At 49.4% G+C, this 18,008-nt stretch overlaps 1 protein-coding gene across 4 annotated transcripts in view; it reads right to left on the reverse strand.

Annotated features, from left to right (window-relative positions):
- Positions 1 to 3,891, reverse strand: part of ZNF395 (zinc finger protein 395) — a 44,186-nt gene extending 40,295 nt beyond the window's left edge. For 2 of the 4 annotated variants that reach the window (XM_032265401.1, XM_032265398.1), the window contains exon 1: positions 3,019 to 3,224. Coding sequence is in view for 1 of the 4 variants with exons in the window: in XM_032265397.1 (XP_032121288.1) it covers positions 3,816 to 3,823 (8 nt within the window). In the remaining 3 variants the exon portion in view is untranslated. Of the gene's footprint in view, positions 1 to 3,018; positions 3,225 to 3,602; positions 3,732 to 3,815 lie in introns of those variants that run through there. The other 2 variants (XM_032265397.1, XM_032265403.1) reach the window with 2 other exon arrangements.
- Between the last annotated feature and the right edge of the window lie 14,117 nt (positions 3,892 to 18,008).

The raw sequence follows: 18,008 nt of genomic DNA on the forward strand, positions 1-18,008 counted from the left end.
CAAAACAGTACAGACACTGCTTTCCAATGAGTCAATAAGCTTGACAACTTCTCCACTGCAATTAGTCTTTGGACAGTCAGATACACCCGATAAAGAAAATTATCTGATTCCCAAATCCTCTTCCCCTACTAGTTCACTCACTGATCCTGCATCTCAGAGAAACAAGGAGGCTAAGTAACAGTAATTACGTTCTCAGCTCAATCCACAGCTTTTTGCAACCATCATTCAAATTCAGATGTTGCATGTTGAGGCCTGGGGAATTTGTTCAGCAAATCACCCTGTGTCACCCTTGCAACATGAACAGAGCTCAGGAAAAAAAAAAAAAAAAAAAAAAAACAGCAAGAGCTCTCCTCTACCTGCAGGGTGCCAGGCTCTGGTAGGAACGGCCCTGGGAATCACAATATCCCTAGAGTTAAAATGTCCTCCTCCCTGACTCTCTCACTCCTACCCACTCCCCAGCCCCCAGCAAAGTTCAACGTATTTCAAAGCCCAGCAATTTATTGTCTTTAGCAAATCCCATTCTACTTCCTTCTAACCTCCAATCCACCCTCGCGATTAGAAGAATCAACAGCCCCATCCTCCTCAGGGCCCAACTGCCCACAGTTGCTTTTGTAGCTTCAGGTTCAGAACTGGGCAATGTCCTGTGAATGGCAGTGCAGGAGAGAGAAACAGAAGCCCCTCGGTTCAGGCGAGTGCCATTCAGGGGCATCCTCTGCTGCCCCCCTATTACCAGCGGCCTCCCCACTTCTCCTCCAAGCCCCTTCCTTCTCCTGGCTTCTGCAGCCTCTGCAACACCAACCCCGGGGGCTCCCCCCGCCCCCCACTCCTCCCTCCTCATCTCAGAGCATAGCTGCTTGCAGGACACCCACATCTGGATATCTAAGCAGTCCCAAGAAACTTCTCTACAGCCTGAGTAGTCAATTCCTTCTCTCCAAAATACACATTTCCGATTTCTCAAGTTACCAACTACAGCAGCCCCAAGGCCCTGGCACAGAATCAATTTCCACCAAGAATTAATTTCCATTCATCTCATCCCTTGACCCTGCCCTGTAAACAGATTATTTCAACAGCCATGTTTCTCAAACCCACCTTTTCCACTTCCACCGATCCCAGTGCAAACTCTGGGCACCCCACAGCTGCAGCCGCCTGCTCCCTGATGTGTCCTCCTAACATGACTTTCCAAAGCCCGTCCATTACAGTTGTTATTACAACATTCCCTCACTCGGAAATCTTGACTGTCTCCTTAGGACACACAGGGTGGCATGCAATCACCGACAGGGCTTTCTAGGACTTTCACAATCTCAACCATTGTTCCTCTCCATCTCTGTCTCCTACTGTTCAGGATACGTTTCCTGGTCTGGCCAAGGCCATCTCCTTGCCTCTCTGTAAAGCCATGTTCATTCCCACCTCACAGCCCATCTCAAGAGCGTCAGCCTCCAGGAATACAGACAGTCCTGGTGACTGAGCCCTACCCACAGCTCCCTTCTCTGACTCCAACAGAACTATTTCTGCACGTCGCACTTTGACAGTTACCATTATATTTCTTGGTGTCTGATTTCCCAGGCTCACATCCTTCATGAGAGTTGACGCCCTGGAGGGAGGGAATCATCTCTTATATCTCTGTCTCCTCCCGCTCCGAGATGGGTATGAGCCTGTGCTCCTCTGCCCCGCTTTGCAAACTATCCCACCTGTTACTTGCTTCTCCTCTTGTCTTTGGGCCCTAGGGATGAGTTACTCTCCACCTCTCCACAGACATAACTTATTTCAAAATGTAGTACTCCACTTCCCTTCCCCAATGTCCTCCTTCCTTTATCTGATATGCTCCCACCCCAGCATCTCCACTCACTCAGGCAACCACTGCACATTCACTTGAACGTCAACTCCTAAATCACTTCCACCTAGTCAGTCCTAGGCTTCCTGCAGCCTGGGGTCTCCTTGGGGCCTCCGCCGCCTCCCAGAGAGCCTGGCACCGTGCTGGGAGCACAGCAGCTCCCCAAAAGGACCTGTAGAGTTGAACTTAATGGCCACGTTCCCTTGTGTTTCAAGGTATTTGCGACCAGGAGCTTCCGTTTACACAACACCTGGAGAGGGTGTGAAGGCAGCCTTAGGAACCTGTGGCTCCCTCACTTTGAAGCAAAGACCCCAGGTGCACCTTTCCAGAAAGGGGGTTCTAAGGAAAGCGGCGCCGGCCTGCAGGGATCCCCGCGCCCGGCAGCCTGGCATCATGGGAACGCCTGCCCGGTGGAAGACCTACGAGGCCACCGGGAACTGGCCAGGGCTGCTCAAAACCGAGAGGCGGAGGCCCCCCTCCCCGCCAGCCAGGTGGGCTTCGTCAGGTCTCTGAGTCAGTTCCAAAGTGAAGGCGCTGAGCCCTGCACTCCCCGCCAGGGAAGAAAACGCTGCCTCGGAAATTGTTTGCACAGGACAAACTCCCCGTGCAGGCCCCCATTCGGGCACCGCGCGAGCCCACTGTGCCACCGCCGGGGAGGGGCAGGGGCGCGGGGGCGAGAGCGCGCGGGCAGAGGGGGTGGCGGCCAGGGCGGGAGGGGCGCGGGCCGCCCGCGGGCGGAGGGTGTGTCCCCCAGTCCCCCTGTCCCGCCCGTCCCGCAGCCCGGCCTCGCGCGCTGGCCGGAGTGGGCAGGAACCCGCAGGAACGCGCGGGGCGCGGGAGGGCCGGGCGGGCGGCCCCGCCGGAAAGGGCCGGGGAGGAGCAGGCGGGCCGGTCCACGTCCCTCCGAGTGTCGACTCCCGGCCGCCCGAAGTCAGGGAGGGGGCTCCGAAGGGGGGCGCCAGCGGCGCGCGAGGTAAACAAGGCGACGCGCGGGAGCGGCAGCCACCCCCGCCCGCCACCCCGGCCCTGCCGCAGCGCCCCGCGCCCCGCCCGCCGCGGCCCCGGCCTCCCAGACCCCCGAGGCCCCCAGGCCGCCGGCCCGGCCCCCAGGCGAAGCGCGGGGCGTGGGAAGTTCGCAGCCGCCCCCGTCCCCGGCTGCCGCGCCGCGAGGTCCCCGCGCAGCTCACCTCGGCCCGCCACGAACGGCAGCGGCGCGCCGGGCTTCCCCGGCTCGGACGGCTCGGCTCGGACGGCTCGCTCGGCTCCGGGCTGCAGCGGCCGCTGCCCTGCACGCCCTCCCGGCGCGGCCCGCGGCCCGGCTCCGCTCCGGCCGAACGCCGAGGCTGGGTTGGCGCCCACCTGGCCGGCCTGCCCCCTCCCCGGGACACTGCGCTCACGTACGCGGCCGCGGCCACAACCCGGCCCGGATTCCCGCCCGGGAAGGGAGCGGAGCAGCGCGCCCGCCGGCGCCCTGCAGAGACGCTCGGGACACACCCCCGCCCGCCCAACCCCCGCGCCCCCGCGCCTCCCCGGCCACCCCCCGGCCGCGCACCCGCCCAGCACGCACCCCGCCCGCCCCGTGCGCCCGGGCTACACACCCCCGGCTGCCCGTAGACAGTCGGCGCTCAATAAGTGCCCGAGCGACTCCTCGCGCACATGCGCACTTGAACCTGACCGAGTGGTGACCCCCCACACACACACCCCGCCCCACCCCCCGATCGGAACCGGCAGCTGCAGCCCTGAGCCAAACTTGAGGCTTGGCTTTTCGCACCGAGCCAAAGTTTCTCTCGCTGTTGTTTTTCCAGGCCTGGCTCTGGGACGGGCTTCTCTGAGAGGGGCCGGGCTCGCCCTGGGGCGGGAAGGGAGCCAGAGAGCTGGGGCGCCGCGCTCGGGAGCTCGGTGGGGACCGGGGGGACCCAGGCGGTGCAGTCCCGGCGGACCCAAGGGCCCGTGCCCGCGCCAGGGGGAGGAAGCTGGAAAGCACCTTCCCATTTTCCTTTGCACTCAGTGTTTTCTTCCCCATTTCATGACATCTCCTTCCTCTGGCGGTGTAAAGTGAGGCGTTATTTACTGTTGCTGGAATTAAACGGGAAAAAGTTAACTATTAGCCTTCAAGCCTTACGTAAACAGGACCGGTTGCTTTTGGCACCGTTAGACTCTGGCTTTTGGATAATTTGTAACAAGGAGAATTGAAGTTGTTCCATTGTGTTGTTCTGTGTTTTTCAGAGATAAGACCAGAGCCACAACGGTAGTGAGGGGCCCCCATGTCTATATATGTGTTGGCATGTATATTTATATTCAAGCAAATGTAATAACTCTGAAAGTAGTGATGCCTCTCTCCTAAAAAAGTTTTTAAATATGTTTTGTATACAGTTTTTGAATTTGCCGTTCACCTTCGGTTTGAGGTGTGCTGTTTTTCTGGCAAAGAAGCAGTGGGAGTGTCCTGGAAAAGGGCTAAAGTCTTTGTAGTCAGACAAACCGGCTTGCAGTCCTGATTGAACTAAATTCGCTTTTATGATCTCCAGCAGGTTCTTCCACTCGGTACTCCAGCTTCTTCATCTGCAAGATGGAATAACACAGATAAGAGTGTCTAGCTCATAGCAAATAAGTAATAAGTATTTCCCTTCCCCCATTTCCCACCATTTGTGAAATAAGAAAATTATCTAACTAGAACCAAAATTCCTAGAGGGCACTTGTTATGGGCTGGGGGTGATGAGACACCAATGTCTGGAGGCGTTTTGGATCGTCACAATTGGGAGAGGGGAGCTACTGGCATCTGGTGGGTAAAGGCCAAGGAGGCTGCTAACACCCTACTCTACAGGACAGCCCCCCACAACAAAGAATTGTACAGTCCGAAAAAATGCTGGCATTGCCATGGAGAAGTCCCACTATAGGAAAATCCGGCTACCCAGTAATTCAGCAATGGCGTGTTCTACCCTTTGACTCTCATGCTCTAGGAAACATTTCTTGTTTGCACTAAGAGGAACATAACGTTGTGGGGATCACCACAATTACATTAATATGAAAATGCAGATTGATTTTATTTTATTGGGTTTTTTTTTTTTTTTTGAGACGGAGGCTTTCTCTTGTCACCCAGGCTGGAGTGCAATGGAGCGATCTCGGCTCACTGCAACCTCCGCCTTTCAGGTTCAGGCAATTCTCCTGCCTCAGCTTCCCAAGTAGCTAGGATTACAGGCTCCTGCCACCAAACCCTGACAACTTTTGTGTTTTTAGTACAGATGGGGTTTCACCATGCTGGCCAGGCTGGTCTCGAGCTCCCAACCTCAGACGATCCGCCCGCCTCAGCCTCCCAAAGTGCTGGGATTACAGGCGTAAACCACCGCTCCCCGCTAAGATTGAAATTTTGTATTTGATTATTCAAGGAATATTTAGGCTATGCAAGGTGGCTCATGCCTATAATCCTATCATTTTGGAAGGCCGATGTGGGAGGTTCACTGGAGGCCAGGAGTTGAAACCAGCCTGGGCAACAGCAAGATGTCTTCTCTACAAAAAAACAGTGGGGTGGGGAGGTAATAGTTTAGTTAGTTAGCAATATAACAATGTAGTAACAATGTATCTTCTTGTTTTTAAGGTAATTTTGTATGTTACATGTTACTACAGTTCATGAATAGTTTTATATTCTTGTTTCCATTTTTCTTCAAACAGCGGATGTTTACTTACTTCTATATATTTACCTCTCTGCTAAATTCCTCACCTATCCTGAAGTTTATAACACAGTCCCTGCCCCCGAGGATTATACAGCCTTGTGGAAGTGGATTAATGCACATGCAACAATTAAGGAACAATACAAGATAACATATAATTAAGCTCTAATTGCAACACCCAGAGAAAAGTGGCTCAGAGGAAAGGGAAATGAGGCAGGCTGCAACATCCCAGGGCTTGCCTTTGGGACTAAGATGTTCAGGAAATGTTTATTGAGTGAAATGAAACAGTGAAAGTTTCTTACATGAGGTAGGACTAGTATATAAACCCCATAACAGGATTTAAAGTGCTAGGATTCATCAATGGATGTTGGTGCCTGGTTATGAATTTATTCTTTAGTTTTTGTTTGTTTGGTTTTGAATGCAGTGGGGAATTACATATCACTACAGCCTCAATGTCCTGGGCTTAAACGATCCTCCTACCTCAGCCTCCTAAGTAGGTGGGACTATGAGCGTGCTCCACCATGCCCAGCTAACTTCTTTATTTTTTGAGAGACAGGGTCTCACTACAGGTATGTTGTCCAGTAGTTCAAGCTGGGTTCAAGCAATCCCCTGGCCTCAGCCTCCCAAAGTGCTGGGACTACAGACACAAGCCACTGTGCCCAGCCAATTTATTCTTCCTAAAACATCTAGTTTAAGCTTTTAACCAAACCTGTATATTTATTTAAGTGATTGCACTTTAATAAAACCAAAACCCTCATTCGTTTGACAAATACATGAGTGCCTGTTGTGTACAAAGTGAGCCAGAATAGTCTCTACATTTCAATAGAATTGTTCTGTTTGAGAACTTGTTGTGATTGATACCACAGGCCTTCCAAGGACATATGCTCTCTCTGCATAAATTGGATGCATATCTCTTTGCTGCCGGTAGGTACTTGCACAATATACATTCCAGAGTTTTGCACATTAACACAGATGCAGAGAAGTCATCCCAATACTAACAACCATTGCCAACACACACACACACACACACACACACACACACACAGCACTCAGCACCTTCACGCAGAATCCAGGCCCTGACCTGAATATACACTGCACAACATGCACAGTACACAAAGCAAGACGTACTTACAAAGACAATCACTTTTTGCTTTCCAGTCTCATTCCCGCTTCTTCCCCTTTCCCCTGTAAGTGACTAAGGCTTGCCCTTCCTGGGGGGCTGTCCTCTCTTAGAACTGCACTTCACCCTACTTTCTCACTCTGGCCCCCTATTAAAATGTAGGCAGGCCAGATGTATGGTTCATGCCCGTAATCCCAGCACTGTGGGAGGTTGAGGCAGTAGGATCACTTGAGGCCAGGAGTTCAGTTCCAGCCTGGGAAACATAGGGAGACCCTGTCTCTACAGAAAAATTAAAAATTAGCTACTCATGGTGGTGCATGCCTCTACTCCCAGCTACTCTGGAGGCCGAGGTGGAAGGATCGCCTGAGCCCAGGAGTTGGAGGCCGCCATGGGCTATGACTGAAACCACTGCACTCTAGCCTGGGTGATAGAATGAGACTCTCTCTCTCTCTCTCTCTCCCTCTCTATCTCTCTCTCAATGGAGTCTCGTTCTTGTCACCCAAGCTGGAGTGCAGTGGTACAATCTCAGCTCACCGCAACCTCCACCTCCTAGGTTCAGGCCATTCTCCTGCCTCAGCCTCCTGAGTAGCTGGGACTACAGCCACGTGCCACCACGCCCGGCTAATTTTTATATTTTTAGTAGAGATGGGTTTTCACCATGTTGGCCAGGCTGGTCTTGAACTCCTGACTTCAGGTGATCCACCCACCTCCCAAAGCACTGGGATTACAGGCATGAGCCACCGCATCCAGCTGACCCTGTCTCTAACAAAAAAAAAAAAAAAAAAAGAAAAATGTGGCTAACTTCTACCTCATTTCCATTAAGCAATTAGATCTTTGGAGAGTGTCTCCCATTAGCTGAGATTAAGCACAGCAGACCCAGGCCAGACCTCCCTTCCCTGCCTCATACGCTATGGACTCATAGGTGCTATTTGAGAGCAGTGAGTCTGAGATTGTGACCCTCCCAACCCCCATGCAGCGCTCCCAGGCATGCCTCCCTCCAACCCGCTCTATTACCCCAACCTCTTGCCTCTGCTTAAAACTCCTCAAAAGCTCCCAATGGCTTTGATAATAAATTCCCAACATTGCACATTAAGGTCCTTCATGGTGTGCCTTCCAGTGACACCTCGAGGCTCTCCCTGCCCCTCTCCCTCTACCCCTCATGTGGCACTCCAGACGTCCAACTGATCTTCTGTTCTTTGCCTGAACAGACTTTCTCTGCCTGTTACACACTGTTTCCTCTGCCTAGAACACTCTACCCTACTCTCTCACCTCTTTACTTGGTGAGCTCTGCTCATCCTTCAGGGGTCAACCTAGATAGCATTTTCTCTGAAATGCTTTCACAGGCCTCCGAGTCTGGAACTAGGCAGCCCTCCCATTTGTCCAAAGCACAGTGACTCATTGCACTGAAATCTCCATTTTCTTGTCCTAATGCCCCAAAAGACTAAATATTTTGTCAGTACAGGAAGTATGTCTTGTTTTCCATCGTATACCCAACAGCTAGTTCAGTGGCTGGCATGTAATAGGCACTTTTCTGTGAGTGTAAAACAGGGTTTCACTCTGTCACTGTGCCTGGAGTGCAGTGGGCATCATCATGGCTCACTGCAGTCTCCAAATCCTGGGCTCAAGCGATCCTCCCGCCTCAGCCTCTGGGGAACGGGGACTACAAGCACATGCCAGCACACCCAGCTAAGTTTTTAGACAAAATTTTGTAGAGACACTATCACTATGTTGCCCAGGCTAGTCTTGAACTCCTGGGCTCAAGTGATCCTCCCACCTCGGCCTCCCAAAGTGTTGGGGTTACAGTTATGAGCCACCACACCTGGCCTGTAGCAGGGACCTAATAAGCACTTGTTAATAAATGAATAACCGGTTACATGTGAGGACTGATTAGAGTTATTCCATGGTGCAGGCCATCCCTGGTTCAAAGCATGCCTTAGATGCTCAGCAGATTCCTGGGATACTGAAGACTTCTCGGCCATATATTTAGAGCAGATGAGACGAACAGAATAAACTGAGGCTTCTCCACCAGAGGCTTGATTTATACCTAACCTGGTTTCCTGAGCTCCAGACTGTCAACACCAGTTACCTACTTGGCATGTCCACATGGATGCCTAATCAGATCTCAAATGTACCATGTCCAAAACCAGACTTCTGATTTCCCTTTAAAATCTGCTCCTTCTCATTTCAGTAAATTGCAGTTCCCTTCTTCTAGCTGCTCAGGAAACAAACAAAAACTTGGAATCATCCTTAACTCCTTTTTTTTTTTTTTTTAACTCATATTCCACATCCAATCCATCAGAAAATCCTATTGGTTCTAGTGAAATTCAGCCAGAATTAATTAATGTTCCAGCATTTCCAGCACAGCTTCCCTAGGCCAGCCACCATCTCTCTAGCCTGGCCTTCCACAGTGGCTCCCCCTGGTCTCCCTGCTTTCTCTACGGCCTTTCTACAGTCTATTCAACATCCCAGCAGCCACATTCTTTTGACATCTAAGTCAGGCCGGGTGCAGTGGCTCAACCTGTAATCCCAGCATTTGGGCAGCTGAGGTGGGCCAGTTGAGACCAGCCTTGCCAAGAAGGTGAAACCCTGTCTCTACTAAAAATCCAAAAATTAGGCCAGGCGTGATGGCTGTTGCCTGTAATCTCAGCACTTTGGGAGGCCGAGGCGGGCAGATCATGAGTTCAGGAGATCAAGACCATCCTAGCTAACATGGTGAAACCCCATCTCTACTAAAAAAAAAAATTAGCTGGGCGTGGTGGCACATGCCTGTAGTCCCAGCTACTCAGGAGGCTGAGGCAGGAGAATTGCTTAAATTCGGGAGGCGGAGGTTGCAGTAAGCCAAGATCTTGCCATTGCACTCCAGCCTGGGTGACAGAGCAAGACTCCATCTCAAAATAAATAAATAAAAGCCAGGCGTGGTGGCACTCGCCTATAATCCCAACTACTCAGAGGCTGAAGTAGGAGAATTGCTTGAAACTGGGAGGCAGAAGTTGCAGTGAGCCTAGATCATCTACTGCACTCCAGCCTGGGCGACAGAGTGAAATTCTGTCTCAAAAAATTAAAACAAACAAAACCTAAGTCAAATCATATCACTCTTCTGCTCAAAACCCCAACAGCTTCCCAACTCTCTCACTGCAAGACCCTACACTATCGCTCTGTCCAGTCCGACCATGTGATCAGCTCTCCAGTCCCCACACCCAGCACTCTTCCCTGGCTCCTGAAGCTCCTGCCACAGTGGCCCCCTTGCTGTTCCTCAGCCCAACTCCTAACTCAGCCTTTCCAAGGCTATTCCTTGGGCTGGAATGATCTTCCTCCAGATACCCATTGGACTTGTCCCATCATTTGATCAGGTCCCTGCTCTGATGCGCTCACCGTAAGACACATAACTACAATACCACCACTGAACGGCCCCTTTGCCCGGCCTTATTTCTCTTCTTTGCAATCATCACTGCTTGATAGTCTGTCTCCAACCACTCAACTACAAATTCAGTGAGAGTAGAGACTTTGCTTTTACTTACTGCTATATCTACCGCTTCTAGAATAGTGTCTGGCACATACTGGACACTCAATAAATCATCATGATCAAGGGTCTGGTTAGACTTCCAAAAAGTTAACCATCAGGATGCCAGCTACTCAATTCTTCACCACTGTCTCATTCACTTAGACATGGGACCACATTACTTCTGTGATCCACAGTTCTTTTTTGAGACGGTCTCGCTCTGTCTAGACTGCAGAGTCTCACTGCAGGCAAGTGCAGTGACATGATCTCAGCTCACTGCAACCGCTACCTCCTGGGTTCAAGCGATTCTCCTGCCTCAGCCTCCCAAGTAGCTGGGATTACAGGCAGGGACCCTAATTGCCTGGCTAATTTTTATATTTTTAGTAAAGATAGGATTTTGCCATGTTGGCCAGTCTGGTCTCGAACTCCTGGCCCAAGTGATCCACCTGCCTCGGCTTCCCAAAGTGTTGGGATTACAGGCCTGAGCCACCACACCTGGCTTGTGATCACAGTTCTAAACACAACTTTCATACCACAATCTCAAGCCAGGCTGTGAGTTTCAAGGGAAAAGAATACTATTAATGTTGCATGTGTGGTGTACTTCGTGGTTTTTTTTTGATTGAAGAAATTACAATGTATCTTAGTGAAACAGGTCCAGCACCCACTGGAAGTATTTTCACTCCAAGAAGCACTAGAGTCAGGAATTTTAAGAGAAAGTGGTGGGGCCAGTGTGCCCTGGGGCCAATGGCACCTTCTCTCTGATCTACTCAATCTGCAAGGCTTTCCCGGAAGAGGTGGGCTTTGCATGCCATGGAAGAGAAAGGATAGACAGGTTGCAAATAGGTGTTCAAAGGTTAAGGGTATCTCTGAAGTTTCTCGCTTACATCTGCACAGTGACACTTTCACACCAAGGCCCCATATGTGTAAAGATGGCCATGGTACACCCCAACACATAAATGCCCAGATCTGTGTCTCCTTCCTCCTAGCTCTGAAACTCTGTGAAATTTGAGCAAATGTCCATATTCAAAAAGGCGGAAAAGGAGCTGGCTTTGAGAACAGGGAACATGAGGCCCTGTGACTCTCAGTATGAAGGAATGTGTGAGCCTGGGCAGGCTCAGTGTACACATCTGGCTTTTCCCTTTTATGCTTCTGTGATTTCTATGACACAGGAAATCCATTCTGGAGCAGCCCTGTCTGCTTTCTAGTGAGTGCATTAAAAGTGGGGATTAAAATTATGTTTATCTCACTGCTCAGGCCAGGATGATAAAATCCAGAACTGAGGGTGGATCAGCTGAGGCTTCACCCTGCCTTGTACCCCCAGGGAGGGGCTCGTACCTAAGACTGGAGGAGTGGGAGGCCAAGGAAAAGATTTCTGCACAGGTGAAAGAACATCTAGACATGGCCGGGCACGGTGGTTCATGCCCGCAATCACAGCACTTTGGGAGGGCAGACCACTTGAGGTCAGGAGTTTGAGACCATCCTGGCCAACATGGCAAAACCCCGTCTCTACTGAAAATATAAAAATTAGCCGGGCATGATGGTGCCTGCCTGTAGTCCCAGCTACTCAGGAGGCTGAGGCATGAGAATCGCTAGAACCCAGAAGGCAGAGGCTTCAGTGAGCCGAGATTGTGCCACTGCACTCTAGCCTGGGTGACAGAGCAAGACTCCATCTTAAAAAAAAAAAAAAGAAAAGAAAGAGGAAAAAAAAGAAAAAAAAAAAAATCTAGACATGGCTTTCCCTCTGAAGCAGACCAGGTCCAGGAACATACCATGTAGTAAAAATGCCAATTCAGCTGAACTCAACAGACCCAATTTGAGTGGTCCCCAATCTCACTGAGAAACCCTCTCCCTTACGTTGCCACACTACAAACTCTGCAGGAATACTCTTCTCATGGAAGGTTTTTAACAGAGGCTAAATTCAGGGACCAGTTTTTTCCCACTCACAAGGGAGATAACACAGAGCTGTGAAAGAAATAAATACCATTAAATGGCCAGGCACCGTGGTTCACATCTGTAATCCCAGCACATTGGGAGGCGGAGACGGGGGGGATCACCTGAGGTCAGGAGATCGAGACCTGCCTGGCCAACATGGTGAAACCCTGTCTCTACTAAAAATACAAAAAATAAGCTGGGTGTGGTGGCAGACACCTATAATCCCAGCTACTGGGGAGGCTGAGGCAGGAGAATCCGGTAAGTGAAGACTGCAGTGAACCCAGAAAGTGGAGGTTGCAGTGAGCCAAGATCACACTATTGCACTGAAGCCTGGGCAACAAGAGTGAAACTCTGTCTCAAAAATAATATAATATAATATAATATAAAACAAGATGGGAGAGCACCAGGAACCTTAGACTTCCAAGAGGACCCTGAAGAGAAGCCAGAAGTTATCCGACCTCTTCAATAACAAATGGTAGCAGAAAAACTGATAGGGTTATCCCAAAAGAGAAGGAGGAGAGATGGAGCAGAGTAAAATAGCCAGAAAGAAGTAAAGAATTGGGCTGGGTGTGGTGGCTCACAACTGTAATCCCAACACTTTGGGTGCGCAGATCACTTAAGGTCAGGAGTTCAAAACCAGCCTGGCCAACATGGTAAAAGCCCATCTCTACTAAAAATACAAAAATTAGCTAGGCGTGGTGGTGCACATCTGTAATCCCAGCTACTTGGGAGGTGAGGCAGGAGAATCACTTGAACCCAGGAGGTGGAGGTTGCAGTGAGCCGAGTTTGTGCCACTGCACTCCAGCCTGGGTGACAGTGTAAGACTCTGTCTCAAAAAAGACAAAAAAAAAAAGAAGAAGTAAAGAACTGGCAGGCAAGAGCACATTGGGAATACTCATCCTTGACACTCCTCTTTTAGTTTCTTGGATTCCAATCAGCATGTAATTTTACTGGGTCGGCTTTAGTGGCTCATATCTGTAATCCCAGTACTTTGGGAGGCCAAGGTGGGAGGACCACTGGAGCTCAGGAGTTTGGGACCAGTCTCGGTAACACAAGGGGACCTTGTCTCTACAAAATAAAAAATAAAATCTAGCCAGGTATGGAAGCACAGGCCTGTGGCCTCAGCTACTCAGGAGGCTGACGTAGGAGGATTGCTTACGCCTGGGAGGTTGAGGATGCAGTGAGCTATGATTGCAGCATCACACTCCAGCCTGGGCAACAGACCGAGACCCTGTCTCACACACACACACACACAAAAATTCGCTGGGCAAGGTCGTGTATGTCTATGGTCCCAGCTACTTGGGAGGCCGAGGTAGGAGCATCACTTGAGCCCAGGAGGTCGAAGCTGCAGTGAACCATGCTCAGGCCACTGTACTCCAGCCTGGGTGACAGAGTAAGACCCTGTCATACACACACACACAGGTTATTTTTCTGCTACAGTGTGTTTATTGTCACATGACTTTGCTCTTAAGGATCTTATTTTTACTTTCTGTCCCTTGCAAGATCACCCCTAGCCCTCCCCAGAAGGGGGCTGGTGGCCTTTTCTTTAGTGAACTTACCAGAGTTTCATATTGGTCCAGCTGCTAAACTTCATCATCTCTCAAATGTATTCCATTCTAGTCACTAGCCCCATGTGAGCACTCCAGCCTTCTTCCTTATCCTTCCGTAGCAGCAAACAGCCACCCAAGGCAGATGTGCCTGCTGCAATTCCAGCCTGCCCAGACGGTCAAGAATGGCCCAGATCTTGAGACAAAAATCATGCAGAAGTATCACAGATCTTGACAAAGTGCACAGGGTGATCTTGCATACCATGGAATGGCAAAGCCATGAAGCACTGGGAAAAAATAATAATAATTATTATTATTATTATCATCATTATTATTTCCACAAGGCCACAACAGTAATGTGCTAACGAACTATTGCCCAGGATGTGGGGTTGATCAGCTGAACAACCTCTTGACAAGCAAAATGAAAAGATTAAAAAACAAAAGTCCATAACCCCATCTGTCAATCCCAAAGATAAAAGGCTGTTTCTAAAAGCATTTTAAATGCTGCCAATCATTTTATGACAACTTCCGGCTCTTCGGAATTGAATGGCGGATGCTGTTTGTACCAGATATCATATTGTATTCACGGTCAGCACAGTTTCTTATATCCAGCAGAGATCGGCCTCCATCCCTCCCCACTGGGATACCCAATTTCACAAGGCTGGTCTGTAAGACACTAGGAGCACAAGTGGGTTGACACACAGCATGAAATTCCCTCTTGAGCTGGACGTGGTGGCTCCTGCCTGTAATCCCAGCACTTTGGAAGGCCAAGGTGGGCAGATCACTTGAGGTCAGGAGTTCGAGACCAGCCTGGCCAACATGGTAAAACCCTGTCTGTACCAAAAAATACAAAAATTAGCCAGGTATGGTGGCAGGCACCTGTAACCCAGCTAGTCAGGGGGCTGAGGCAGGAGAATCACTTGAACCTGGGAGGTTGAGGTTGTAGTGGGCCGAGATCATGCCATTGCGCTCTAACCTGGGCAACAGAGCAAAACTCCATCTCAAAAACAAAGAAATTCCCTCTTGAATTTCGGTATAGATAGGAAGTTCTGACACCTCGATTCTCCTTCCAATTTAATTTTTCTAAGTGCCATGTTTTGAATGTGTCCCCCAAAGTTCACTTGCTCACTGGTGCAGTGGTGTTGGGAGGTAGGGGCTAATGGAAGATGTCTGGGTCATAGGGCACAATCCTCCTGAATGGATTAATGTCCTTATTATGACAGTGGGTTCCTTATAAAAGGATGAGTTTGTCCCTCTTACACTCTTGCCCTCTCTTTGCCCTTCTGCCATGTTGTGACATAGCAAGAAGGTCCTTGCAAGATGCCTACACCTGACTGGGTGCGGTGGCTCACGCCTGTAATCCCAGCACTTTGGGAGGCCGATGTGGGTGAATCACGAGGTCAAGAGATCGAGACCATCCTGGTCAACATGGTGAAACCCCGTCTCTACTAAAACTACAAAAATTAGCTGGGCATGGTGGCGCACGCCTGTAATCCCAGCTACTCAGGAGGCTGAGGCAGGAGAATTGCCTTAACCCAGGAGGCGGAGGTTGCGGTGAGCCGAGATCGCGCCATTGCACTCCAGCCTGGGTAACAAGAGCGAAACTCCATCTCAAAAAAAAAAAAAAAGATGCCTACACCTTGGTTTTGGACTTCCCAACCCCCAGAACTGTGAGGACATAAATTTCTGTTCATTATAAATCACCCAGTCTGTGGCATGATTTACAACAACACAAAACAGACTAAGACATCAAGTGTAAATCATTTATTGGCCAAAAGTTTCTCCTCATTTCATAGGCCTGCCTAAATTCATTTAGGTGAAGAAGAGTGAGACTGTTTTTTTTTTAGAGATGGAATCTCGTTTTGTCTCCCAGGCAGCAATGGCATGATCTCAGCTCACTGCAACCTCCACCTCCCGTTTCAGGTGATTCTCCTGTCTCGGCCTCCCGAGTAGCTGGGATTATAGGCATGTGCCACCATGCCTGGCTAACTTTTTTTTGTATTTTCAGTAGAGACGAGGTTTCACCATGTTGGCCAGGCTGGTCTCAAACTACTGACCTCAAGTGTCTGCCTGCCTCAGCCTCCCAAAGTGGTGGATTATAGGAATAACTCACCACACCCAGCCAAGAATGAGACTTATCTTTAGGCTTTTTTTTTTTTTTGGAGAAAATCCATACAATATTTGCCCATAAAACCCAGAGTCTTACCTTTATAAAATATATAGTTAATGATTCTTCTATCCTGCAATTCATCTGACGTTAGGCCACATCTTGCCCTAGAAATCCTTATAATACATGGAGGCAGAAATCTTGTGGATTATTAAAATCCTGTCCACTTGCCCTTTTATATTATCCACCTGGGAGCACTCTGATTTTCCAATGCTTGTCTTAGAGATGGCCCATCTCACAATCTTCTCACTTACAAGCTGGGATTTACAAACCCCAGCCTTCTCCTGCTTATAGTGCAATTGATTGCTTCTCAAATCACCCCAGACAAACTGTCAGTGATTCCTGAGGGCATGAGAAATGAGTAGCATCTAGGTGTTTCATAATTCAGCACTCAAGGTAGGGGTGAAGATCTGTCCTATATGGAAACTAGATCTCAATCCGCTTCTAGACCATTCTAGGTTGTTGTTCCTTTGATCTTCCCCTTCTTTCTTCGTGGCTTATCTCTTGATCCAAACTAATCACCCCAAAGACACACTTTGAAATTCACTAGCCAAAGAGTTGCCAGCCTCCTTCGAATGAATACTAACAGCCAAATGACTGGAAAATCATTCCAATCATGTATTTTAGCATCCACCCACTCCATTCCCAATGTGCTAACCCACCACTTGATAAATGGAAGTGTTCATTGTCACCCTGACCTCCTGTATGTATTGGGGAAAGGTACAGGAGGTAAGAGGCTTTAGCGCTTTTGGTTAGCTGGGAAGGTTGTAAACCGCTGAGGATAGACTTGTAACGTGTGGATGAAACAGCAGGAGAAGAAACAAATCCAGTTGAAAAAAAGCCTTTAACATAATATGTCTTTGTTGACATTCTTATAGGAAGAAGCCAAGGAGGAATTTCATTGCACAACACACAAGAAGCTTTCAAAAATTCTCTTTCCAAGTTTCTTCCCCCAAAATCCTACTGCTCATAGCTGCTGTTTCTCCCTCCTCCTCCTTCTGTCTTCTACTGTGCTCGACCCTGTGCTCCTCACTTCCTAGCTACCCCTTTCCCTTCTTCCTTTCTCAAGTAGACAAATACAGCCTGCTCCTGACTTCCACCTCTCAACTCTGTCAAAGGCCTAGCAGTGACAGAGCCAGCAGAGAATCTGTCCCCTTTGTCTGTTAGGGGGAAAACATGGAAATTTCTTTTCATGTTGACAACATCAGACTAGTCTCAGTTTACCTGATGTTTTTCCAAGGAGTACATATAGGGCCCTATAATGTTATCCCAAGACCCTTAGAATGGCTATGACTGACAGTGGATATGAAAAGACCATCCCGGCTGGGCGCGGTGGCTCACAGTAATCCCAGCACTTTGAGACGCTGAAGCAGGCGGATGATGAGATTAGGAAATCAAGACCATCTGGTTGTGGTGAAACCCAGTCTCTACTAAAATAAAAAAAAAAACAAAAAACATTAGCCAGGTGTGGTGGCATGTGCCTGTAGTCCCAGCTACTCGGGAGGCTGAGGCAGGAGAATCACCTGAACCAGGGAGACAGAGGTTGCAGTGAGCCAAGACTGCGATTGCCCTGCTGCACTCTAGCCTGGCAACAGAGCAACGTTCCAATTAAAAAACCATCCCTCCCCGCTCTCCATGTTCCATCAACCACTGACCATCTTTTTATGTCACCTATCCAGCTGTCCATCACTGGAATTGTTCAGGAGGAAGGAGATGATGTGTCAGGGACTCTGTCTCTAAGATTCCCTGATTCCAAATGCCCTTGCAATTCATTTTCTGTCCTCTAATTGCTTCTTTAAGACTGACCCTCTCACCTTTCCATCCTTCGGCTTTAGCCAACTGACAGAATAGTTAATTCTTTTCTTATTTTCTGAAAGGGAGTCTCACTATGTCGCTCAGGCTGGAGTGCAGTGGCACGATCTCACCTCACTGCAACCTCAGCCTCCCAGGTTCAAGCAATTCTCCTGCCTCAGCCTCCCAAGTAGCTGGGATTACAAGCACCCACTGCCACACCTGGCTAATTTTTGCATTTTTAGTACAGGCGGGGGTTTCACCATGTTGGCCAGGGTGGTCTCAAACTCCTGACCTCAGGTGATCTGCCTGCCTCGGCCTCCCAAAGTGTGCGGTTACAGGTGTAAGCCACCATGCTCGGCCAGAATAATTATTCTATCAATCTTTCTTCCTTCCCTCCTTCTTTCTTCCTTTCTTTTCTTTCTCTCTGTCTTTCCCCATGTTGCTAAGAACCTT

Source organism: Sapajus apella, unplaced genomic scaffold, assembly GCF_009761245.1.
Source record: "Sapajus apella isolate SASKATOON/1434 unplaced genomic scaffold, GSC_monkey_1.0 scaffold150, whole genome shotgun sequence".
Classification (NCBI taxonomy): Eukaryota; Metazoa; Chordata; class Mammalia; order Primates; family Cebidae; genus Sapajus; species Sapajus apella.